This window comes from Rattus norvegicus, chromosome 4, assembly GCF_036323735.1.
Source record: "Rattus norvegicus strain BN/NHsdMcwi chromosome 4, GRCr8, whole genome shotgun sequence".
Classification (NCBI taxonomy): Eukaryota; Metazoa; Chordata; class Mammalia; order Rodentia; family Muridae; genus Rattus; species Rattus norvegicus.
In genome coordinates, this window is record NC_086022.1 from 175,262,182 (window position 1) to 175,288,345 (window position 26,164).

At 43.6% G+C, this 26,164-nt stretch overlaps 1 protein-coding gene across 4 annotated transcripts in view; it reads left to right on the top strand.

The window, feature by feature from the left end:
• The window catches only part of Aebp2 (AE binding protein 2), a 38,864-nt gene that overhangs the window by 3,896 nt on the left and 8,804 nt on the right, over window positions 1-26,164 (top strand). For all 4 annotated transcript variants that reach the window (XM_039107463.2, NM_001401545.1, XM_039107462.2 and 1 more), the window contains exons 2-6: window positions 8,978-9,185; window positions 14,252-14,359; window positions 18,643-18,829; window positions 21,723-21,847; window positions 25,792-25,859. In XM_039107463.2, the coding sequence (XP_038963391.1) occupies window positions 8,994-9,185; window positions 14,252-14,359; window positions 18,643-18,829; window positions 21,723-21,847; window positions 25,792-25,859 (680 nt within the window). In that variant the 5' untranslated portion in view covers window positions 8,978-8,993. The remainder of the gene's footprint in view (window positions 1-8,977; window positions 9,186-14,251; window positions 14,360-18,642; window positions 18,830-21,722; window positions 21,848-25,791; window positions 25,860-26,164) is intronic.

The window sequence follows — 26,164 nt, forward strand, 5'->3', positions numbered from 1 at the left end:
GGAAGGTAATGTCTTTTTTTTTTCTTTTTCTTTTTCTTTTTTCTTTTTTTTTTTTTTTCCGAAGCTGGGGACTGAACCCAGGGCCTTGAGCTAACCACTGAGCTAAATCCCCAACCCGGGTAATGTCTTTAAGAAACCTGTGGGGCCGCCTATTTTGGGGGCTGCTGTGCTGAGTTGTAGGCGTGGCTGGGGAAGGTAGTGTCTTTGAGAGATCTGTGGGACAGCCTGTTTGGGGGCTGCTGTAATCTGTTACTTTACTCAGCCAAAGCCCTGTCTGCTCGTCAAACACTGAGTCTAACCACACAGTGGTGCCTGTGCTGCTATTCACTGCAGTGTAAGTTTCATTGACAACAGTCTACCAACTTTAGTGTGAATGTGTGCACACCCATGTTGGCATGTCTGCATTTCATTCTCCTGTTTATGATTCACGAGAGGGTTATTGTAACTTCCATTAAGCAGATGGAAACAAACTGTGTCTCCCTGAAAACAGCATTCTTTGAGATGCAACTGGGTGTGAAACAAGGTTCACAACTCCATTATTCCCTCAGAAGAAGACTTGGAATAGTTAGCTTTATTTCATTTTTAAGGAAGAGTTTATTTTGATTTATAGTTTTAGGGTAGGGGTGGGATAGGGTGGGATGGGAAGATAAAATCCATCCTGGCCTGGAAATGCATGTAGCATGCAGGAAGGATTGGGACAGGAGCAAGAAGTTGGCCATCACGTTCTGTCCATGCTGTAAGGTTGAGCACGAGAAGAGCCTGGGGTTTTTTCTGGGTGGGAGGGTGAGGAGCACTTGGTTTCTGCAGTCCTGGCTGTGTTGTAACTCCATATGTAGACCAGGCCGCCCTTAAACACAGATCAGTCTGCTTCTTTCTGCTGGACAACAAACAGAAAACCCGGACTGGGTCACACGCACAGTTAGACCTTTGAGATGTGCCTCGGGGAGCTGTCCACATGGCTTGGGGGAGAGGGGGACCAAGTCCTTCCCTGCAGAGGAAGGTGTGGCCGCAGTGGCTTACAGCTCTGGCCTAGAATAACTCACTTGAAATAATAAGTGGTATATGTCCTTACCCCCACCCTCTCCATTACTTACTTTCAGGGGACAGTGAGTTTCTGGTTAAACAACAGTTCAGTAATTTGGTTTCATTTGGTATTAGATATCCAATTTTGACATAATCAATGATGAGTAATACTTGGATCAAGTCCAGATAAGGCTAAGACAATCAAGCATGCTTGCCTCCTTATTCCTGTAATTAAGATTTATTTACTGGTGTGTGTGTGTGTGTGTGTGTGTGTGTGTGTGTGTGTGTGTGTGTGTGTGTACACAGCAGGTGCACTTACAGAGTTCAAGGCCTCCATAGTTCTCTCCATCTCATGATCTATGGGAATCAAACTCGGCAACCGGCTTTGTAGGAAGTCAATTTACTGCTGATCCACTTCACTGGCCCATTCTTGCTTCCCTAAAGCTTTTAAACATTGGCAACTGAGAAAAAGCTATTGTGGTGATCATTTCCGGGTAGTAGCTTTTTCACCTGCGTGAGGAATCCTTACTAGTGATACTGGATTGTAGCCTTGATCGTTCTGAAATACCTCTTGTTGGCTTTGAGTTTTATGATTCAGAGTTAGATTAAGTTTGGAGAAGATTCATATTTTTTTTTTTTTGACAGTCTGACTCTGGTTTAGACTGGCCTGTTATTCCACTATAACCTAGGCCAGCCTTAAACTCGAGTCAGCCTTCGGCTGCCGTGCTGCTTAGGATCCAGATTAAAGTGCACCAATCAATCCCTGCCTGCATTGGTGGTTGGTCATGGAAGGGAGCTGCAGGTTTTATAGTAAGTTGATGGGAGGATACAGTAGCTAGCTTAAAATCCTTTAAAAAGGTTGAGACATTACTGTGACAGCAATATATATGCTTACCTTATTGTCTGAGCTGTTTTTGTTGGAATGGTAGTTTTTCAGGTTTTGAAAATATTTAGAAAAGCTGTTCTGTTACTTGCCTTTAATCCCAGTACTCTGGAGGCAGAGGCAGTAGCCTAGTGTGCATAGTAAATTCCAGGAGAGCCAGGGTTAAAACACACAGACCCTGTCTCAAAATAAAAGAAAACATGTTAAACATTCGAGTTAATCTTCTGTTATGCCTTAAAATGTATTCACATTTCTTAAGTATGCATGTTCTCTATAGAAAAATAATTAACTAGAAATGCCTAGATATTAGAATATTTCATTGTTTCCTTTACAAACATGCATCAGACATTTTTGGTTTTGAAAGATTTTTTTTTAATTAAGTGTAGTTATGCATGTATATCTGTACTTGGGTGCAAGTGGTTTCAGATCAGAGGCATTGGTCCCTTCGGAGCTGGAGTTTGAGGCAGCTGTGAGCCTCCTGTTGTGGGTCCTTTTGTCTTTGCCTATGGATTAACAAGAGTTCTTTCTCCAAACTTCTATTAGAAGTATTGTAATAAGTAGCTGATTTCTAAATTGATTAGATATGTTGTACAAAATGGTTGAGAAATATGTTAAAGCATATTTAATAGTATTTTAAACTATTGTGGTTTTGTGTGTAAGATTTCTTTTTTTGGGGTGGAGATATAGGGTGACATTTCCCGCTTGATCCATCATGTATGTTGTCCTTTACACTTTAATTCCAAGGTAGGTTTTGCCATAGCTTCTAGCAAATAATTTTATTTATTGTATTAATTAGACTGGGTCTATGTAGTCTATAGAACTCCTGATCCTTGTACCACAAGAAGATTTCCAAAGTGTTAGGATTACAGGCAAGTCCTATCACACTGAGCTCAGCAAACCTGATTACTCAAAAGTGAAGAATGCCAGGTTTTACCCTTTACCTGTCATCTGTTAATAATGGTGGAAGCTGCAGTGGATGAAGAATTTGGTGGTAGTGCAGTGAACCATGCCAGTTCAGCATGGACCACAGTGTTCAGTGCTTCAGCCCTGGATAATTTGTGTGGCATCAATATGGACTGGCTGGCTTCTCTTAGAGTTGATCTGAGAAAGAGCAGAAGGGAAGCCACAGAGCTCTTTGAGCTAGATCTACCTATAATAAATGTCTTCTTTATTGTAGGTTTATGTGTGCATTTATGTTTGTGCCACATGTGCGCTTGGTCCCATTGGCAACCCTGGGACTGAAGTTAGGATGGTTTTGGGAATTAAGCCCAGATCCTATGGAAGAGTAGCAACTGAGTAATGTGCACTATCTCAGTAAGCTGCTTCTGTTTCTATTTTAGTCTCTGATAACATTAAATTGCCTTTTCACCTATGAACAAAACAAACTTTTAAACTCTACAGTTTAAAAAGCAGTGTGGTGCACCCCTGTAATCTAATTACTTAGCAGGTAGAGGCAGGAGGATCATCCAGCAAGTATCCGGTTGGCTTAGCCTCTGAGTTCCAGGCCAGCAGAGGTTAATATATCCAAATCTTGACTGAAATAACAGCCACCCCCTCCAAAATGAAACTAAATGCAAACATCAGAACACAATTATTGCTTTTCTGGCCACTTTGTTGTGTGTGTGAGAATGTGTTTTGGGTGGTCTTGTTGAGAGAGGGCAGGTCTCTTCTAGACCAGGCTAACCTGGAACTCACGATGTACACCAGGCTGGCCTCAGACAGAGAACTTGCATCACCAGTCTCCTGGGTTCTAAGGTTACAGGCATGATCAGCAGTACCTAGTGACAGTTTTTAAAGGGACTTTAAATCCTTTTATACATTTGTGTGTAGGTCAGAGGACAGCTTGTGGGGGTCACTTCTCCAGCCTTTAGGAGGGTGTGGGGCTGAACTCAGAGCCCAGGCTTTTTACAGAAGAGCCAGTCTCAGTGAGCTGTCTCTCTGGCCTGGAAGCTTTCCTTTAAATGTCATCATCTGTTTGGGTTACATTTTTCTGGAACTTATAAGCATATTTTTGTTTTGAAATTTTTTTGTATGTCTGTATCTGTATTGGGTCTGTGTGAGAACAGGTGCCTGAGAGGCCAGAGACTTCAGAGCTTTGGGAGCTGGGGTTACAGGTGCTTGCTAGCCAGGCCGCCCAGTGTGAGTGCTGAGAACAGTGTGGACCCTTTGCAGGAGCTGTCCTGCTCTTCATTCACCAGCCTCCCTCCGGAAACGTTGTTGTATTAAAGTAAGGTGGTTCCACTGTAGTCTGAACATGATGGCCGCTGTCTGAGCTAGAGGAGTGTGGGTGTAGTAGTGCTGAAGGGCTGTCGGCTTGACAGACCATCTCTGTGCTGTGTGGAGTGAGAGGCCATAGAGGGAAGCAGCCTGCTTGTTCTCCACACACTGCATTTATTTCATCATTGTTGCACAAAGTCCCCTTTGACCAATTTAGTGAATGCTGCTGGGTCTTCTCTAGAGAAGTCACTGTGGGGATAGACAGTAGTCTTTTTTCATCTTGATTAGAAAAACCCATTTTGGCTATTTGTTTTACTGTGATAATTAGATGTAGTTAGAGCAATAACAGTAATAATTTCTAAGTTTAGGTTAATGTTTTTTAATGTACTTAGAATTTTTTATGATCAGCTCAGTGCGATAAGCATCTCTAGCCTTTTATTCTGAGTTTATTTTTTGAAACAGGGTCTTCTGGCTAGCCTGGAGCTCACAGAAATATGACCATCTCTATCACCCAAGTGCAGACAGATACTAAAGGAAACGCCAGCCTTGCTAGAGCAGTCCTAGTAGGTGACAGTATTGTAGGTAAAAAAGAGAAGCACCTGCAACCAACATGTTTTCCTTGTTAGCAGTTAGAGGCCGGATCTTTTGTGTGGTCTTCAGGTTGTCTACAGTTTGCTAAACACGTTGCTTATTATTACAAGGTAGAAGATTTGTAACACATGGCTCATTCCTTCTGTAAGCTCAAAGCCAGTCTGGGATACATAACAAGGTCTGAGTCAGAAAAACCTAACCCAATTAAAAAGCTTAAGGTTAGATTGTTCTTTCAGGTGACCCTTTCAGTGCTCTTAGACTGCACTTTTTTTTGCTTGCACTTTAAGCGGTTTTCATTTGGTATGTAGGGTCATGTTTGTCTCATTCTGTTTTGAGATGGGCTCTCTCTCACTGTTTGTTCAGACGAGCCTGGAACTCCACTGATGTTGTGTCCAGCGGACAACAAAAGCTAACAGGAGACTGCCCTTGAACTTTTCCCTGCCTCCCTCCCTCTCACTCAGGGTTTCCAAGTGTGAGCCCTGCACATGGCATCCTCAGATGGACAGTTCAACGCTGGGTCAGAACTGCAGGTGACCCCTCCTCCTGCTGCCCGAGGCTTACAGACATGTCACACCACATGGCCCGTGTACTGTCTTGAAAAATGGAAATTTTGGAATCTTTGTTTTTTATAGGCTGTAGATACATATCATATGCAGGAGTCCCCCAGATTCCATATATTCATTACACACACACACACACACACACACACACACACACACACACGAGTTTGTACTAATTAGGTGAATTGAAGGGTTCTTAAAGATTGTGCAAGGGAAAAAGTCTGATCTCTTAGAGATTAGGCAAGTTCTTATTGGAATTTTCAATCCAGGACCTTCATTTGTTCCTGAAGGAAGGGTTTGGGGTAAGCATTCATGGTGAGTTCATGGTACCTTAATCCTTTCCTTTCTGTCGCACTCAGCACAGAGGGCTCCAGCCCTGTAATAAAAAAGTACTGTTTTCACAGTAGTGGACATTTTGGTGTCTGTTGAGAAAATACAGTTTAAAAACAATCAACAGGGTACAGTGCTGCCCTTGGAATAATTCCTGCGCTCTCTCCTGCACAGAACAGTGATTACTGCAAACTCTGCAACAGGTGATGAGGTCAAGGTTGTGGGGTGCTCACTGCTCTAGTATGCTCATCTTTGTACAGAGAGTGAAGCGTCATTGCTCTAAGTATGTACAGCTATGTGTCTGTCATTCAGAGTTAACACAGTTTATGAATTTCCAGTAGTGATTGGAAACTTTTCCTCAAGTGGAATTTTTTTTAAAAGATTTATTCATTTATTATATATAAGTACACTGTAGCTGTCTTCAGATACACCAGAAGAGGGCATTGGATCTCCTTACAGATGGTTGTGAGCCACCATGTGGTTGCTGGGAATTGAACTCAGGACCTCTGGAAGAGTAGTCGGTGCTCTTAACCGCTGAGCCATCTCTCCAGCCCCTCAAGTGGAATTTTATATGGAACCCCAACACATAAAAATGAAAATGACATTTTATTAGCACTGATTTGGGGGGGCAGGTCTTTAGACTTTTTTTGTTAATTTTATTTCATGTGCGTGTGTGAAGGCATGTATGCAGAGATCAGAGCAGCTGTGCAGGAGTTGGTTCTCTCCCTCATGAACATGCTAAATGAGTGTTCTACCACTGAGTTAAACCCCTCAGCTCTACAGTTAATTTGTTTGGTTTTGAGACACTGTCCGGTTGTAACCCAGGTTGGCCAACTTGTGATGATCACTTGTCTTCCTTGGGTACCATGCCGGCACAGTTGCAAACTGATCTTTTCTTCTAATTCACCATGTGGCTGAGGATGATTTTAAATCCCACCACCATGCATGGTGTACATGGTGCTACAGATTTGAGTACGAGCTTGTGTATAGGCAAGCCATCTCCAGAGCTATGCCTCTAGCTCCCTTTATATTTTATTTTGTGAGTGTAAGTGCATATGTACGTGCTGGCATGTGTGTATATGTGGGCACATACATGGAGGGCAGAGGGACATCTGGCTAGAGAGGATTGAATTCAGGTCAGCAGGTTTGGCAGCAGGTGTCTGTACCTGCACAGAGCCATCTTGCAGTGTCCCCTCCCCTCCCCCCCTCCAATTTCAATCACCTTTTTGCCTTCTCTTTTAGTCCTGGAGATTGAATTGAAGCAAGGTCTTCACAATTAATAGGCAAGCACTAATGCAGTGTACTCTAGTCTGAAAACTGAATTTAATTAATTTTGGTGTTGGAAACTGGACCTTCTTAGAACCAATTTGAGCCTTTTCATAATGAAAACGGGAAGAACCGGACGTGACGGTGGTTCAAGGCTGTCTGATTACAGAGCAAGTTTCAGGCACCCCGGGCAAATAAGACTGACTCAAAAAAAACCAAACAGACCCCCAAAAAACAGTAGCAAGATCTCACAAATTAAAACCAATTGATAGACATTTCAGACTTTGGGAGAGAGATGGGTTGTGAAAGGTTAATCGGTGCCAGCCTACGAAGCATGGCAAAGACTGTCTCGTGGTTTTTGGCAGGGTGGGTGAAGCAGCTAGAAGTGCCCTCCACCGTCCTGATGCGGAAGCTGGAATCTACATGGTAGGAGGGAAGACCCAACCCCTGCAAGTTGTATTTCCCCCAAAATGAAAATTTTGTTTCTAACAATTTTTACTGTCAATGTACCGTTCATAGATTTAAAAACTCAAAGGGAACCTCTAAGAAGCCACTTGAAGTTCCCTAGACTACCTGGGAATTAGGGGCATGAAACTCAGCCTCGAAAACAACCAAAAAGCCTGCAACAGGTACAGAATGAGTGCTAAAGAACTCTCAGTCCAGCTTTCACATGGTGATTCACTCACAGACACCAGTTCTAGGGGAACCAATGCCCTCTTTGGGGACCAAGTGGTACAGAGACACAATTGTACATATTTTTTAGAAAGGGTCTGTGTGTGTGAGCAGGGCGGGGCGAGCGCTTAAGAGGCAGAGACAGGAGTATCTGAGCCAACGTGGCCTACATGGATAGCCACGACTATATAAAGAAACCCTGTCTCAAAAAGCCAAAACCAGGCAAACAACCGAATAGTGAAGGACAGATGTGCATGGTCAGTGATCGATTAACTCAGTAGTAGTGAGGTGCAGGCCAGAGGGAGGGTCAGGAAGCATTTAAGCTCATGCTTTATATTGTATGTATGGAGCTGCTGGTTAGCCTGCTCCGCAGGGGACCTCCCAGGAAAAAAGGTCACAAGTCACACTGCAGCCACCCATCTTCATCTGCTGTAAGTCAGTGCCCACAGGCAGAGATGGTGGAGCAGAGGTAGAGGAGTCCCTCACAGTAGGTTCAGAAATCTATCTTTAGGGTTTGGCTGATTGTCTGCCAGGCCATGTCTGTCTGTCTTGTTGTTAGCCAGGTGTTAAAGCAGAGAATGAGTCTCTGAAAGGCCTTCAGAGTTGTGGGGAGCTAGCTCTTTGTGGGTCTGCCCTTCTGTGCCCAGTGCTTAGTGTCAAAGGGTTCCTTGGAGTTGATGGACGTGAACCTGCCTTGGCAGACTTCAGAATGTCAGCAGCAGGTGCTGGAGTGGAAGTGGAAATGCAGACTGGGCCTGGTTGGCTGGGCCACACAGGCCCCCAGCTCTTCCTGTCTGCTGCCTTCCAGCATGTCAGTGGATGAACTAAGTTCCCCTGTGGGTCAGGCTTGGTGGCTACAATCTTGCCTGCCTCTTGATTTGAGGACTCCACCAGGAGGTAGTTTATCTGCCTCCAAGATCTGAAAGGCCTTGGGTTAGGACCTGGGAGATCCCGGAAATGCCGACTGCAGCTTATTTTTAAATAAAGTTCTAGTTTCTTAATCTGCTCAGGGGCTAGAGGTTAGGTTTTGGTAACTCCAACCCCCCACCCCCATGTGCATGGTGTGTGCCTGCGTAGGGGCAGGGGTGATGGTTTGCTTGTAGGGTAGTTAGTCTAGCTAATGCTAAGAAAGTATTCTGCCATCACCCATATCCCCAGCTGCTGTTCACTTCACTCCTTTAAGATATTCACAGTGGATTTCATCTCAGGCTGTCTTCACATCCCTGGCAGCCCTGCCTCAGCCCACAGCACCCAGCCTTATGTTTGGTTTTAAGGCACTGTTGTGTGTTTACCTTGTGCTTTATTGCCAGCTCCCTCAAAGCCTTGCAGTGGTGTGGGAGCCCTGTGGAGCAGAATGCTGGATGTGATCATGCGCTGTGAGAGCATGCTGGTCCTGGAGGATTGCTAGCAGTAACAGCCCTTTCTTCTCTTGCAGCATCAGCAGCACTCTAATGGACATAGACAGCACAATCTCCAGTGGACGCTCAACTCCAGCCATGATGAATGGACAGGGGAGCACTGCTGCTTCCAGCAAGCACATTGCCTACAACTGCTGTTGGGACCAGTGCCAGGCCTGCTTCAACTCCAGCCCAGACCTGGCAGACCACATTCGCTCCATACATGTAGATGGTCAGCGTGGAGGGGTTGGTTTTGCCATTCTTTTTCATTCTGTTTTTTATTGTGTTCATTTATAATTGCAAAGAGGGTTTTTTTTTCTTCATGAAAGGAATTGGTGAATTCCCTCTTAAATACTATTATCCTGTCTGATTGCTAGGTTACATGAAATATTTGGATTTCAGTTTGTTCCTAGATGTGTTGTTTTGAAGAAATGAACCCTTTAAAGCTGTGTGTGGTAGAAATATATAAATGGGACACAGTGACTCCCAAGGTTCTGGCACTGGAGAGGAGAGCATCTGGGAACCAGTGTCATTCAAATGGTTCCTGTCAAGAGACAGTGACAGGGTTGCTACATGTAGCCAGCCCATGTAATTCGAAGAGATTAGAGCCATCTTTCTAGCCCCTTTAACATTTTACTTACTTTTATGTGGATGGGTGTTTTGCCTGTATGCATGTCTGTACACTATATGTCTGGTGATTTTTATACTGGAGATAGACTGTGAGCTACTATTTGAGTGCTGGGAATTGGACTCGGGTCCGCTCTGAAAGAGAAGCCTGTGTTCTTAGCTGCTGAGCTCTTCTCCATCCGTCCAGCCTCCCTCTGACTGACTGCATGTATAAGCATGGATTGGGTGTATTGGAAATTAAATTACTTAGGCAACAGATGATGAGTGTACTTTAAAGAATTAGGAGACAACCTGGGTGTTATCTTAGCATTCAGAAGTTGAGGTAAGAGTATGCATATAATTAAAAAAGAGGGAAAAGTGTAGAGCTTTCGGGTCTGTCCTTTGGAGTCTCACAGTGGCACGGGCTTTCTCCGGTGCTGGCTGTGCCGCCTTGTGTTTGGCATCTTGTCTTCTGAGTTCTAAGGATACGGCATGACCACTGTGCCTGCCAAGTTTGTTTACTATATTTGTTTTGTCTAGTGTTCTCTAATAGTGTCTAGGCTTCTCCATATCACATACAAGGGGACTGACTATGGGTTTATTAAAATAGTCAAACCTTGATTTATAGGACCAGTTGCTGACTTTGAAGCAGTTTAGTCCCAGCACTGGGGAAGCATTGGCAGTTGGACTTTGTGAGTTTGAGGTCAACCTGGTCGTGTTCTAGCCAAGGCTACATTTTAAGATAGTGCCTCAGAAAAACAAAAACAAAAACGTTTCTAAAAGTCAAGTATAAAATGTTTTTCAAGGCCAGAAATACTGGTACTTGCTTGTGATCCCTGCTTGGGAGGCAGAGGCAGGATGATGTCTATCTAGAGAGGTTAGAGGTTCTGAGGCTGCCTGTGCTGTGAGACCCTGTTTGAAAACCAGGCAGGTGGGGCTGGACAGGTGGAGCAATGATTAAGAGCACAGGCTGCTCTTCCAGAAGGCTCAGGTTCTCTAGAATTCCAGTTCCTAGGGAGTCAGTCCATGCTCACTTCTGCCCTCCTAAGGTGACATGTGCTGCACAGATACCCTGGCAAAACACTTGAGCACTTTTACAAAAGAAGATTAAGGGAAAAAAAAGAACAAAGCAAACCACAGATACTGGTGAAATAGCTACAAGTGGGCATCTAAAGTCTTAGGTTCTGCTCTCCTTTTCTTGTCTCCTCTTCACTTCTCTGTCAGTGCCTTCAGGTGACAGTGGCACATACCTTTAATCCCAGCAATTGGGAGGTAGAGGCAGGTACATCGCTGTGAGTTTGGGGCTAGCCTGGTCTACAGAGCTAGTTCTAAGACAGCCTAGGCTATATAGAGAAGCCCTGTCTTTAAAGAGTAGTCACTTTGGGTTCGGTCCCCAGCTCCGAAAAAAAGAACCAAAAAAAAAAAAAAAGAGTAGTCACTTAAGATTTTTAGATGAATAGAGCAGCAGGTCTGTAGAAGTCTAGTAGTAGCAGGTCTGTATAAAAATCATGGGACCTCAAGTCAGCCTCCTGATAGAGGTCAGCCTGGTCCACCCTGCAGGGACCTGTCTCAAAGAGCCAAGCCATCCAAACAAAACTGAGTCTTGTGTTTAAATACTGTGTTTATTATTTCATTTTCTTCCTTCCTTTTTTATTTATTTTAGTTCTTTTAAGATTTATTTATTTATAATGTATAAGTTCACTGTACCTGTCTTCAGACACACCAGAAGAGACCATTGGATCTCATTACAGATGGTTATGAGCCACCATGTGGTTGCTGGGAATTGAACTCAGGACCTCTGGCAGAATAGTCAGTGCTCTTAACCGCTGAGCCATCTGTCCAGCCCTTATTTTAGTTTTTAAAGACTGTCGATCTGTGTAGTCCTGGCTGTCCTGTAACTCACAGATCTGCCTGCTGCCAATGGGGTGTTAGAGTTACAGGCGTGCCCAGCTCTGCTGACATTTCTGTTGATTTCACTTGGGCAGCCAAGTCCATCATTAGCCAGTCAGGAGATTTACATCAGGAGTGTAAGTATGTGCTTATAAAACAGCACTCAATTATTTCCTGTAATGTGTAGCATTTCACGTTTTTCTTTTCCTAAGTTTATTTTGAGACAGGATTTCACTGTGTAGACCACAGTTTTCAGATCTACCTGCATCTGCCTCATGAGTTCTGGCTGGGATTAAAGGCATGTGCCACTCACTGTATCCAGATTTGTTTTTTTGTTTTTTTTTTTTCTCCCGGAGCTGTGTACTGAAACCAGGGCCTTGCGCAACAAAGCTCTACCACTGAGCTAAATCCCCAACTCCCTTTTTAATTTTTATGAGTGCACTGCAGCTGTCTTCAGACACACCAGAAGAGGGCACCAGATCCCATTACAGTTGGTTGTGAACCACCATGTGGTTGCTGGGAATTGAACGCAGGACCTCTGGAAGAGCAGTCAGATCTCTTAACCACTGAGTCATCTCTCCAGCCCTAGATTTGTTGAAGGAACCTTTTATGTATCTGTTTAAATATGCTTGCATTAAATTTATCTACTTATTTTGTATGGGGGGGTGGGAGTGTAGAGATGAGAGCGCAGTTTGTCAGTATTGGTTCTCTCACCGTGTGGGTGTGGGGATTGAGCTCAGCTCATCAGGCTTGGTGGCAAGGTAGGCCTTTGCCTACTAGGTCTCCTCACTGGTCCGGAAGTCATCCTGGGAGCAGTGTTTTGGTGGAGGTATTGAACCACGGGCCTTTGATTTACCCCTTGAACTTCCTCTGTAGCCCAGGTAGGCTTAGCTGCCTCCTGCCTGCCTCACCTGCTGAGCAGCTGCAGCTACAAACCTGCTCTACTAGTTAGGGGTTTAAGCCTTGGCGAGGGAAGCACGATGGGATGAACAGAGAGGGCCAGGAATGAGTCATTGAGGAAGAAGTGTTTCGAAATGTAGTGTGTGTCTGCCTAAGTGAAGTATATGGGAGTTATCCAGGGAGCAGCCATTCAGAAGGGCAACAGTGATGCTGCCTTGTTAGAGTAAGTTCTGTTTTTGTCTCATGTGATCTGGGCTGGCCTCAGGACTTTGAACTTCTGAGCCTTTTGCCTCTACTTCCCAATTGCTGAGCTAGTCTCTGCACGGTCATTGCACCTAGTTCTTCGGTTTGTGTATTCCAGGCAAGTCTACCAACCACTGGAGGACGACACAGCGGTTCCACTTTACTGTCATACCTACTGTGCCTGCTAAGAAGCTAGGTTAGGCCAATGTCACCAGGCCCATCTGAGAAGTCAAAGCCACAGTAGACCACAGAGGCCACCTGACTTCAGACATGAGTTCTCAGACTGAGATGCCTGCTGCCCATTGCACTTAAAAATGTGTGCCTGGTTCCTCCCAAGGAGGCTAGAAAGGAGAATATCAGAATCCCTGGAACTGAAGTTAGATTGTTTGAGCTGCCATTGGGTGCTGGAAATTTGACACAGGTCCCTGCAAAGAGCAGCCAGTGCTTGTAGACACTGAGTTGTCTCTCCAGCCCTGCATTTTTTAAAAACTGTGTTTGTTAATTTGCTTTGTGCTTCCTGGGATTGAAATCCCAGGGTTTTGTGCATGGTAGGCAAGCACTCTACCACAGAACTACTACATTCTTAACCCTTCATGCATCTTTCTTCAGTCATATACTGTTGTCATGTTTATATATTGTACAGTATAGTATTAAAGTGACTGTGTATAATTGTTCTTACGAAGAAAAGTTTTAAGTCCAATTTTTTTTAAAGATGTATTTATTTATTATGTATAAGTACACTGTAGCTGTCCTCAGACATACCAGAAGAGGGCATCAGATCTCATTACAGATGGTTGTGAGCCACCATGTGGTTGCTGGGAATTGAACTCAGGACCTCTGGAAGAGTGGTCAGTGCTCTTAACCACTGAGCCATCTCTCCAGCCCAAGTCCAATTTTTTTTTAAGGAAGATCTCACTATGTTATGTCTTTTAGGGGAAGACTTGAGTGTTTGGAAGATTCTGGAAGTCTCATTAAGGGGAAGGTTGTTAGTTTTAGAACTTTCCAGACCTAGTCAAATTTGGTCTTCTGAAGCAGAGTGTAGCACTTCACAGTGTTCATCCGTCTTTGTCCATTAACTTTCTTTTTTTTTTTTTTTCGGAGCTGGGGACCGAACCCAGGGCCTTGCGCTTGCTAGGCAAGTGCTCTACCACTGAGCTAAGTCCCCAACCCCTGTCCATTAATTTTTTATATTTACTTCATAATTAAGATCTGAAAATACTTATGGGAAAGCAGAACAAGAACATGGAATGCTAATGGGCACCTGTGACTAGGAGTCCTAAGTAGGAGACTTGGAGGGTAACCAGAAGTGTGACTTCTGACTCAGCCTTTGAAGTTAAAGGCTTATCTACTAGTTAATGTTTATCGGCCATTTTTGTTTTCACATTTACATTTCACATTCAGATGTAGCAAATGTTTGTTCCTTATACAAATGTGAGTAAGCTTATCTTAGTGCCTGGAGGCTGGTTGTCTTCTCTGTAGCTTCACCCTGAGGTCCTCAGCAGAAAGACCCGGCACAGGAAATAGGGCAAAACTGCACTCTGTTGGGGAACTTGGAATTAAATGTATTTTGATTACGGGCACAGCCTTTTTATCAGTTGAAAATTTTCATCATCTGAATGATGAGGAGCCCAAAGTCTTTGAGATGAACGATGACATTGCCCTTCTTTGAACAGGTGTTCGTTTGCTTGTGGAAAGGCTGTAAGGTGTATAACACCCCATCAACCAGTCAGAGCTGGCTACAGCGGCACATGCTGACACACAGTGGAGACAAACCTTTCAAGGTACGTATATGAGGGGTTCGTAAAGTCATTCCCTGAACTTGTATCTCTCCTTTTTAAAGAAAGGTAAGGTCTCACTCTGTAATCTGTAATGTAGGCCAAACTGGCTTCAAAGTCTTGGCAATCCGGCTGCCTTGGCTTCCCTCCCAGTGTTAGGATTTCAGGTTGAATCACCATGCCTGGCTTGTGTGATGAGCGTGCTTTGGGCCTTTATAAAAATTCTCCCACAGACTTGACCCTGGTGATTTCTAAAAATGAAAAAGATTTTTATAAGTACACTGTAGCTGTCCTCAGACACACCAGAAGAGGGCACCAGATCCCATTACACATTGTCATGAGCCCCAGCAGGTTGCTAGGCTCAGGACCTCTGGAAAAGCAGTCAGTGCTCTTAACCTGAGCTATCTCCCCAGCTCCAGGAAAAGATTTTTGTTAGCAATTTTGTTGATGCTTAGATTTTGAAAGAAGCCGGGGATAGAGAATAAAATTCAGGGTGAAGAACAGCAAAATCACAGTTAGGGGAGGGTCTTTCAGACCAGCAAATGGCTGGGCAGTGTTGAGCCAGATCCGCCCTGTGACCTGACTGCTGACTTAGTGTCAGGTTCAGCCTCATTAGCAGGTGATCCTGTTGTGGAATAAAGGAAGCACAGATGTTTGAAGAATTCTTCCAATTTTTAAAGATTAGTTTTCTAATTATGGGAAGCATATGTCACAGGATTTATAGGATCACTATAAAGAATTTCAATAATTTTTAAAAACATAATGTGCATGAGTGTCATTCAAGACCTCTCCTTTGAGTTTTGTCAAAGAATGTAGCCATTACTGATGCTTTATTTTAAGAGCATCATGAACAAATTTAAGTTACTAGGTACATTTAGATGCAGAAGCCTGAACCATGAGGCAAGGGGGTTGCTTGAGCCCAGGAATGTGAAGCCGGTCTGGGCAACATGGTGGAGACCCCTCATATCATGATTGTTTTTTGGTTGGGAAACGTTTATTATTAGGGTCTTTTTGGGAGATAGGAGTGGAATTGGGGGTCTCAGCATTTAACTGATTGGCTTAAAACTTGCTGTGTAGACCAAGATGGCTTTGAACTCACAGATCTGCTTGCCTTGCCTCCCAAGGGCTCAAAGGCATGCTGCAGCATGCCCAGCTCCCAGTGTCCTGGGAGGAAAGAAAGGCAAGAGGTTTTTAGAGATTTTAGGAGTGTGTTATGGAGTATACCTTCAAAGTTAGAGATAATCCTGCCTCTGCCTCTCGAGTGCTAGGATTAAAAATATTTATCACCAAAACCTCACTAAGGATTTATTTTCATTATTTTTTATTGTCTGTGTGGGTAAACTCATGAACTTGCCTATAGGTTCATGTGGGAGGCCAGAAGAAGATATTTAATCTCTTGAAACTAACTGTCCATTATAATAATATGGGTGTTGGAATTTGAATTCTAGTCACCTGTAAGAACAGGCAGTGTTCTTACCACTGAGCCATCTCTCCAGACAGGAGATGTTATGTGTATGTGAGCATATCTGTATATGTGTGGAGGTTAGAGTTTATCTCATTTTCTTGATTATCAGGGTTTTTGTTTTTTGTTTTTTGTTTTTTTACACTTTATGGTTTAATCTTTGTAGTTATTTATGTATAGCCTCGATATTAGCCTGTCCTACCGAAGCCTTTAACTTTCTATAATAATGCTTGGCCTTAGTATGTAGGCTCTTGTCCAGGAGTAGATGCCTATTCTTGCTTCATGTGTGGGGTGGGTGAGGAGTTCACATCTAGGTCAGATGTTGGCCATGGCTGTTGCCTCAATTGCTTCTCATGCACACTTCTTCCTTGAGATAGTGCCACGTAGCTCAGTTGTGCCAGTGACCTTGAATGCCTGATCCTTGAACGAAGGCCTTGTTGGCACTGTGTAAATGACTGCTACTGAGCTACATCTCTACTCGCCACCTAGGGCCTCACATTGAACCTGATTTCACCAATTTGGCTAAGCTGCCAGTGAGCTCCAGAAATGCATCTGTCAGCCTTTTCCGAGCTAGGATTATAGATGTGTGCTGCTGTGCCCGGCTAAGGTGTGGAGGCGCTGGGGATCCAAACAGTCTACATGCTTGTGCAGTCAGCACTTCACCCACCGATCCATCTGCCCGATGCTTGTTTGGAAGTGTTTCTCTTAGCCGTTTCTCATTTTGGGTTGTAAATGAAGAGAGCTTGAAGGTTTAGGTTGGTTTTTGTGTAGGGAGATCTCACTCTTCTGTAGATGAGTGTCCTGCATGTATTTCTGTGAGATTCCCTGGAACTATAACGTGGTACAGTTGTGAGGTGCCCTGTAGGTGCTGGGAATTGAATCTGGGTCCTGGAAGAGCAATGTCTTAAGTGCTGAGCCATCCCTCCAGCCCCAGGGTATCTTTCCTTAACTTTATGTGGTTTTATTAACTGGTTGCAAGTACTGGGTAATAACCGCATTGATGAGGTTGTTGGAAAAAAGTAAATGAATTGAGTGTTTCCTATTTTCTTTGCGATATTGAGGTTTGGTAAAACACAAAGCGTTTGTGCTTGGAGCTGTCACTGACTCACACTAGCTCATTACATTACATAGATAATTGCTTCTCTTCTGAGTTACAATAACTTGGACTTAGCTTTATTGTTGAAATTAGTACTTTTCCTGTGTGCCTTCCTGAGTTCTTAGATACCCTTTCAGGGCAAGAAGTTGGTCTTGTTTTTCCCTTTCATGTACCTTGTATTAGAGTGGAGTCTGGTAAGTGTTTGCACTGAAACCTTGAGCTGTTCTTCCAGCTTCCTGAGCACTTATAAGGTGCGTGTAGATTCTTAGTAATGCTAGCTGCCATTTTTATTAACACTGTATAAAGAGCTTGTTAAATGTTGCATCTGGGGGCTGGGGATTTAGCTCAGTGGTAGAGCGCTTACCTAGGAAGCGCAAGGCCCTGGGTTCGGTCTCCAGCTCCGAAAAAAAGAACCAAAAAAAAAAAAAAATGTTGCATCTGTCATTCATTTTATGAATCATAGAAGCACACAGCTATTGATTTCTACTGCTGTGATAGACATGACTGTGACTAACAAGATGTTTTGGGCTTAAACTTGTGCACAAGGGTGTTCATACTTCCAAATACATTGAAAGTGAATTGTGGCATGTGGACACAGTGGTGTGCTGACAGGCCCAGGTGAGGAGAGCTCATTTGCACCTAAGCCACATGTAGGTACTTGGAAGGAATTTGGGATTTTGCCTGATAGCAGATCTTGCTGAAGTTTTTCGAAGTTAGGATTCGAAATTAGGATTGGTAGTGCCTTGGAAAGAAGAACCTGGAGGTGTGGGGTGGTGTTTGGTTGTTTGGTGATGACTGTACCAATTACATGTTTGTAGTTTATTTTCTTTTCCAAGACAGCAATAAGTAGGCGGGACCTGTGAACGTGTCCTCTGATTGATTAGATCTACAAGGACAACATACATAAAAAAGCTTTTCAACTCTGCTTTTAGATCTGTTTTCTACTAGAAAAGTAGCGCGGCATCTGAAGAGTTTGTAGTAGCTTCTATATATTTTTAGATGGTATTACATAGCTTTAATCCTAGTTCTCTGGAGGAAGAGGCAGGAGGCTCTGTGAATTGAATCCAACCTGTTCTAAATAACAAGGTCAAGGCCAGCCTGAGCTTCATAGGGAGATCCATTTTGTTTTTTTTTAAAGATTTATATGTTTATTTTATGTCTGCGAGTACAACACTGTTGCTGTCTTCAGACACACCAGAAAGGGGCATCAGATCCCATTACAGATGGTTGTGAGCCAACATGTAGTTGCTGGGAATTGAACTCAGGACCTCTGGAAGAGCAGTCAGTGCTCTGAACCATTGAACCATCTCTCCAACCTCCAGATCCTGCCTTAATAGTGTGTGTGTGTGTGTGTGTGTGTGTGTGTGTGTGTGTGTGTGTGTGTGTGTGTGTGTGTATACATACATAAATAATCTGAATTCCTGCAGCTATTAATGTTGGTTTTCTATCCATGGTTTGTTTAGAACCATCTCTTTTAGGAAGACAGTCTTGTGGATTTTTTGTCTTGGTGCAATGGAGAGAGCAATGGACATAAGTTTGGAAACAGCCATGCCGCTGTCAAGCAGTACTTGTTAGATAACTTGTTGAGTTTTGAAGTGAACTCATGAAAGAAATTCTCTGCATGGTTTCTAGAATCATTTATACTTGGGTTTTACTTGCTGGAACCTTCCTTGACCTTCAGTCTGCTCACACGTCACGCAGTAACACTGACAGAGCTTTTCTTCTTTTTAGTGTGTAGTTGGTGGCTGCAATGCCAGCTTTGCTTCTCAGGGAGGGCTAGCTCGCCATGTACCCACACACTTCAGTCAGCAGAACTCCTCAAAAGTTTCTAGCCAGCCAAAGGCCAAAGAAGAATCTCCTTCTAAAGCTGGAATGAACAAGAGGAGGAAACTGAAGAACAAGAGACGGCGCTCGTTACGTAAGTGCTCACTTCCTCAGTCTCCATGTGGTAAAAGAGCTTTAAGCCAGTCCAGTTCTACTGGTCTTAAGTTTGACTATATTTATGGAAGGTAATATACTATACCTGCCTATGGGAATGAGAATCTAGTGAGAAATGTTTGTATATGCTAAAAGAGTATTAAGTGTATGCGATCTTAGAATGTAAACATTGTTTTAAAGATTTATTTATTGTATGTAAGTACACTGTAGCTATCTTCACACACACCAGAAGAGGGCATCAGATCCCATTACAGATGGTTGTGAGCCACCATGTGGTTGCTGGGAATTGAACTCAGGACCAGTGGAAGAGCAGTCAGTGCTCTTAACTACTGAGCCATCTCTCCAGCCCTAAAATATTTATATTTAGAGAATTCGTTAACTACGTGGTATTTGATTTGGTTTGTTATAAATTAGGGAAATTGAAAACATGGCAGTTTTTATTTCTACAAATACTTTGGGAAATTTTGAGCGTGTCAGAAGTAAAAGTAAGTTAACCCGTCAGTGTGGGATGTGTGTGAACTATGTAACAGCATGAACATATGAAGATCATGCTTTTAACTACTGGGTTACTATATTTTTAGATGGTATTACATAGTTCTTCCAACTTGTTATTCAGGGTTAAAATTAAACAATAGGCTTACAAGTGTTGGGAGTAGGAATTAGCCTTAACTACAGAACCTGGTGGGCCCCATCTTGATCATCTGTCCTCACATGTGGAGTGAGGAAACAAGCGGAGTCCCGTGAGTGAAGGAATGGGGGTGAGACAATGAGCAAGGGACCAAGAGGGTGGTGGGTGGGTGGGTGGGTGAGTGGGTATAGAAGAAAAGGCAGGTGCAAGTCTGAGCCATAAAAGCAGGTCGCTAAAACATTGAAGTATTTCTGTCACTACAAAACTATGGTGAACAAATGAATTGACTGCAAAGAGAAAAAAAAATTAGCTAAATCGTTTCCTATTGTTAAAGTAAAAACATCTTTACATACTGCCTTAGTTGGTTCTAAATATTGTGACTGTCAGTAACTTTGGAAAGTTTATTTCATTTTATGGTATCACTGAGGGAAGTTAGGCCAATAACCTAGATGCAGAAGCAGCCTTGGCATCTGGTACAAGTTTGATCTCGGGAGCCCGCATGGTGGAAGCAGAGAAGTAACGAGTCATTTCTAACCCCATGCATACTCAGGTCTGCCCTCAGCTGCCATGACGTAAGACTGAAAAAGAAACTTGCTTAACCCTGTGTTCAACTAGGGAGCGTGTACACGATCTCACTGTAAGCCAGGCTGCCGGAACTGACGGGTGTGTGCCAACAGTCCAGGCCCCTCTGCTGCCTTTTCAAGGCTTTCTCAGTGTAGCCCAGGCTGGCCTCAAATTCTTGATCTTCTGAAAACACCTGCCTGCCCACTCTTCTTAGAAAGTGAAGGTGGGTGCACTTGAGGGTCAGCTCATGTTTAGAACCGGCACGCGTGTTACCTAAGGAGGCGCAGCTCCTTCTTTCTGTTTTATGGTCAGGTGCTGAGGTGAGTCAAGTGCTAGCTAGCGACAGCTGACATGGAAACACTTGTTACCTATTTCCAGGGTTTTGGTTTGTTTTGTTGAGGAGAGGATGCATGTAAACTGCTCTCTAAACTGTAAAACATGCAAAGCCTTTCACTGCGGGAACCACTGTTGAACAGACAGTGCTGTGGTCAGATCTGTCTTCCCTCCCTCTGAACGTCCATGGGACACGGAAGCCGTGCTTTTGTTGGCACTTCATACAGGACGTGCGCTGTGACCATTTTTACTCCATTTCTTATAAAAAGCAGATTTTAAATAGCACCACAGCACAGCTTCTATTGAGTGTCAGGTTGCATTAGGTAGGAATCAGGGTTGTCTTAGCACAGCCCCACAAGTACTGCTCTGACCACCCCCTCTGAGTGTTTGGAGACTGGACCTTAGTACATTGCCTAGAGTGGCCCTGAACCCAGTCTTTGTCTGTGCTGGTAAACCTGTCTTTAAATGGTTTTATTTTATTTTATTTTATTTTATTTTATTTTATTTTATTTTATTTTTGGTTCTTTTTTTCGGAGCTGGGGACCGAACCCAGGGCCTTGCGCTTCCTAGGCAAGCGCTCTACCACTGAGCTAAATCCCCAACCCCAATGGTTTTATTTTAATATACTAAAAAAGAGACTGTTAGGACTTTGAGGCCAGCCTGGGCTATACAAGGCTATTTCAGAAGTGAGAAAATCTAATGAAGGTGAAGCCATGTGCACAGTCACAGTGGAGAACTGGTTGAGCTATGAACTAAGTAGTTGCTATTTAGAATTGCACTGATGGGTACAGTGCCTGTCTCACCTGTGAGAGGTCCTGGCTTTCCTTAGGGATTTGGCTGAGTGCAGTGGCCTATGTGCCTCTGAGGTGAGAGGGTTGTTTGAGCCTTCCAGCATTCCAGACTTGAGTGGCAGCTTTTCTTACCTATTCTTAGGGCATTTGCTTGTCATCAGAAAATACTGGTTGAGAGCTTGGGAATGCCATTGCCTCTTGTCACAGATGTGGAAAGGGTTTGATAGTATATAATAAATAAAAAGAGAATGCTGATGGAATCACACGGTAAGTTTGAAACCTTATTACATAAATGGAGATGGTCACTGTTGAAAAGTTGGTTTTGAGAATTTTTATGGAAAAGTGAAGTTTGTGGGTTGTGAGGAGTTGCTGGACTCATTGATAATTGGAATTCTGCCTGTTCTCAACTTAATCAGATCACAAAGACCTATGTAGCTGGGCACTGGGCAGGGACTGTCAATTAAAGCTGCAGTCTCCTGTGTTTGGAAAACACTCGAGCATTTAGCATATTGTGAATTTTTCTAAACTGTCTTTAACTTCTTTGTGTTGACTTTTAGCGCGACCACATGATTTCTTCGATGCACAAACACTGGATGCCATAAGACATCGAGCCATATGCTTTAACCTCTCGGCTCATATAGAAAGTTTAGGGAAGGGACACAGTGTTGTTTTTCATAGTACTGTAAGTATTCTATTTTTCTTTCAAATTATATAGATTGGCAAAAAAAAAGTATACATTGGCTTTCACAATTATAAATTTCTCAATCTAGGAGGTTTTGTTAAAGTCACAGTTGGCTGAATATGCTAGTACATGCCTGTAACCCAGCACGCCACAGAGCAAAGCAGGAGAATCTGCAGTTTCAAGGCTTGCCTGGGCTAGATAAGTGTAAGGCCAGCCTGGGCAACCTGGTTGCTGAAAACAAAGAAGAGGGGTGCAGCTCAGTGACAGAACATTGGCTCAGCATAGCAGAGGCCCTAGGGTCAATCCACAACCCCTAGTACCAAAAGCCCAAAGAAAGTATTTGTGGGGGCAGCATGGGGGTATAAATATGTCATCAGCGTCATGGAGGAGGAGAGTTTTGGGGGTTTTGTTTAATAGGTATAACCTCAGTTTCCTAGAATTGTGGAGAGTCATCATTTCTTGGGGCTAGGTTTTTAACCCAGAATAAACAGACTGTCACTTTAGAAACACAAAACAATAAATTAGTTGGCTAGCTAGGAACTAATTTTTATTCATTCTTATGTGCTATGTGTGCCCATATGTACATCTTTGTACCCAGTGTGTCTGGTGTCCGAGGAGGTCAGATTCCCTGAAACTGGAGAATCCAAGCTCTTCCAGGATTCTCTAAAAGGGCAGCAAATAGTCTTGAGTGCTGAGTCTGTCCTGAGCCTCCTCCTAGTCATTTTTTAAAGTGATATAGTTTGGCACGGGGCTCTGCATAAGGCTTCTGGCAACTTGAATCCTTGGAAAAATGAATGTAATTATGGTGCGAGAGAGATGGTTTAGTGCTTGCTGCTCCTTTGCAGAAAACCTAGCACTGTCTCATACTCTGCTCATCTGTAGGCATTTTACACGCACGCATGCACACACAGAAAGAGAACACATGACTGTGCATGGTCACATAGTGGGTGCATATACTATGATGCCTGTGAGAAGGTCAGAGGCAACCGTAATTAGTTTTTCCTCCACCTTGATGTGGTTTCTAGAGGTTACATTCAGATCTCTAGGTTTATGTGGCAAGTGCTTTTACCAATTACCATATCTCTAGATCCGTTTGTGTTGAGAAATATACTAGAATTGGGCTGTTTTTGTTTTCTTTTTCAACAAAATGGAGGTTTGAAGTATTGTTGGCATTGACTAGATGGCATTGATTGGCATCTCAGCTCCTCTCCTATAACGAAGAGGTTTCTTGTGTTAGTTTTTGAGCGCTAAGCACCGTAGCTAGAGGGGGTGTTAAGGAAAACACTGAGGTGTGTATAGTATTTTAGGTTCTAGTATACTTGAAAAAACAAGGTGGCAGGAGGGAATGAGGAGGGAGATCCACGAGAGGCTAGCCGGGGAAGTTCACTGAGACTGGACGAGGCACTGTACGCAGCAATGGAGCCGTCTGTCCCCAGAGCATGTGGCCCCCCACCTCGCCCTTCGTCATTCACCCATGCTTAGCTGCAGAGCATACTGGGTTTGGTTCTTAATTTCTTCTTCCTTGTGTGGATATATAGCTTTGGTCTCTGTATTGACAGCAGATTGAAGGGGAGAAAAGGCATCTTGAGCCAGTAAGATAGCTCACTGACATTGCTAACCACCATACTTGCCAACTTGATCCCTGTGACGCATGTGGTGGAAGGAGAGAACCGAGTCACACACATTCTCCTCACTCCCGTGTGTGCCGTGGCATGAGAGCACCCACACTTACCTTTCATAGCACACAAAACCTTTAAAGATGGGGATACAGGTTCTGGCTTGCAGTGGAGGTAAGGGTGAGATCGTAGATCCTGTTTTGATAACACTGACAAGTTTAGTCCTGTAAAGTTTTGGTAGGGAAGGTGGCCCAGGGCCAGACTGACTGATCCTCAGCTATGTCTGTAACTCCAGTGCTGGCCAGCTCACTGACCACCCAGTCTAACCAATCAGTGAGCTCCAGGCTAAGGGAGAAGTCTGTCTCAAAATATGGTACCAAGACTGAAATAAAGTAGAGGGTTAGCTGGCAGGATGGCTTACCGGAGGAGAGTGCTTGCTGGTAAGACTGACAACCGGAGTGCATGGTGTTTCACAGTGTAGACCTGGGTGTCCTGGAACTCAGATCCACTTGCTTCTGCCTCCCTAGTGCTGAGATTAAATGTGTGCTTCACCAAGAAAAATATTACTTAAATATAAGATGGTAAGCAATTGAAGAGGCCTAATTGAATGTGTGTGTGTGTGTGTGTTTGTGTGTGTGTACACATGCATGTCCCCATCAAAAATGTTTGTTTCATTGTCTTTTATGTATTTTGTGTGTAAAGACTTCCAAGTAAGTATCCCTATCATTTTGATGATGAAACACTTAGTCTTACTGTAGAAGAAAGAGATTTCCCCCTTCTCCAAAAGAGGAGAATAAAATAAGGTTAAGGATCTGGGAAGATGAAGGACATACTTGTTTATGTCGTGTGCATAGTGATTGAACCCTTAAGTACATGAGCATGAGTGTCTCGACTAACTGCAGAGTTGTAAGCTCAGGGGCCTTGCCTGGGAAGTCCAAGTGCAGCCTGGGGCAGCCTCTCGAGTTAGCGAGAAATGAGCCGCCTAGCAGGTTCAAGACGACTTCAGTGGACATCACTGTATGTTAAGTAGAGTCAGCCTTTGTAGAATAAAGTTCGAGACAGTCTACAAAGCTGCCCTCAGACATCTGCCAAAGCTTCTCAGCGGTTAATACAAACTGTAAATGTAAGTGTCCGTCTTAGTAGCATTTGAGAATGACCAGTGACCATGGTAGGAAATGGTCGTGAAGTACTCGAAACTGTTTGCCAAGTCTTTTCCAGAGGAGGCCAGCAGAACCACACTTTCTGGCTCCGTTGGGCTGAGTGGTTCTGGCATTTATTTGTTGGGTCTACTTTTGGATTTTTCCATTAATTTCCACGTCTTATAATAATGCATTTATCCAGCTACAAGCTTGCATATGAAGGAGGAAATCCTTGGTTTTTTTTGTTCTGTTATTAGTTGTGGTATGTTTTGGGAATAGTAATATAATATTGAGACATTTCTAACTTGGACTTGGTATCAGTAGTATTGAGATGGTAACGACACAGACGGAGCCCCAGTGTCAGTCAGTGTGGACTCTAGGGATCACCTTGGCTTTCAGACTGCTGACACCCTGGCCAGATAGGATAGGTGGGCCACTCTGTAAGACCTAAGATGAATTGACCCACCGAGTACAGCAGTGGAAGCCCAGGCAGACAGTGATCTCAGTAGATATTTCTCTTTGCAGCAGCTTTAGGTCTCCTGTAGTCCAGGTTACTTTGGAATTGGCCATGTAGCCAAGGATAGCCTTGAATTCCTAGACCCTCTGACCTAGGAAGTTATAGTTATGTGCCACTAAAAACCTGTTTCTGGTTTCATTGTTGTTGTTTGTTCTCTGTTCTCCTATATATCCATCTGTTTAGAGATGAGAAGTCATTTGGGAGTCGGTTCTCCTTCTCCCATGGAGATCATGGGCCACAATCAGCCCTTGAACAAAGTGCTTATAACTGCTGAGCCACCGGCAGCCATTAGTTGACTTAGTGGTCTTACATTTTTTAAATGGTTTGTTTTTTTAATTCTTGAGAGAGAGAGAGAGAGAGAGAGAGAGAGAGAGAGAGAGAGAGAGAGAGAGAATGTGTGTGTGTGTGTGTGAGTGAGTGTGTGAGTGTGTATGTGTGTGTGTGTGTGAGTGAGTGTGAGTGTGTATGTGTGTGTGTGTGTGTGTGTGTGAGTGTGTGTGTGTGAGTACACCTTGGCAATTTCAGTGTTGTGGGAAGAAGTTGATGTGTGGGAAGAAGAAAGGGTGAGATGTGGTGGCAGTGCCTTTGCTGGTAGGCATGGCTGTCAGTGTTTTAAGAGTATAGAGAGATGGTGGTTTATAGTTTACTTTTTACTTTTTGTGACGTTACTAGGTAATAGCTAAGAGAAAGGAGGAATCTGGGAAGATAAAGCTTTTGCTTCATTGGATGCCCGAAGACATGTAAGTATTTGAAACTGCATAAAGAAATAAACATGTTTTATTTTTATTAAAATCATGAGTTTAAAAATGATTTAGCCTACTGAAATCTTAATAAGAAATTTACTTGTACTGTGCTTTGAGGCTGTCAAGTTGGCAACGCTTAGAGGTTGTATAAGGAAGCTTCTGAGGAGGACCACCAGTCCCTGTGACGTCAGAGGGCAGCTTGGTGAATGTTCCTTCAGGAGGCAGCGGCTGGAGCTTCTGCACCTCGGCGTCTCCCTAGCCACAGTAGCTTCCCCAGTCTGTGAAGCCAGCACAGTTTTTAT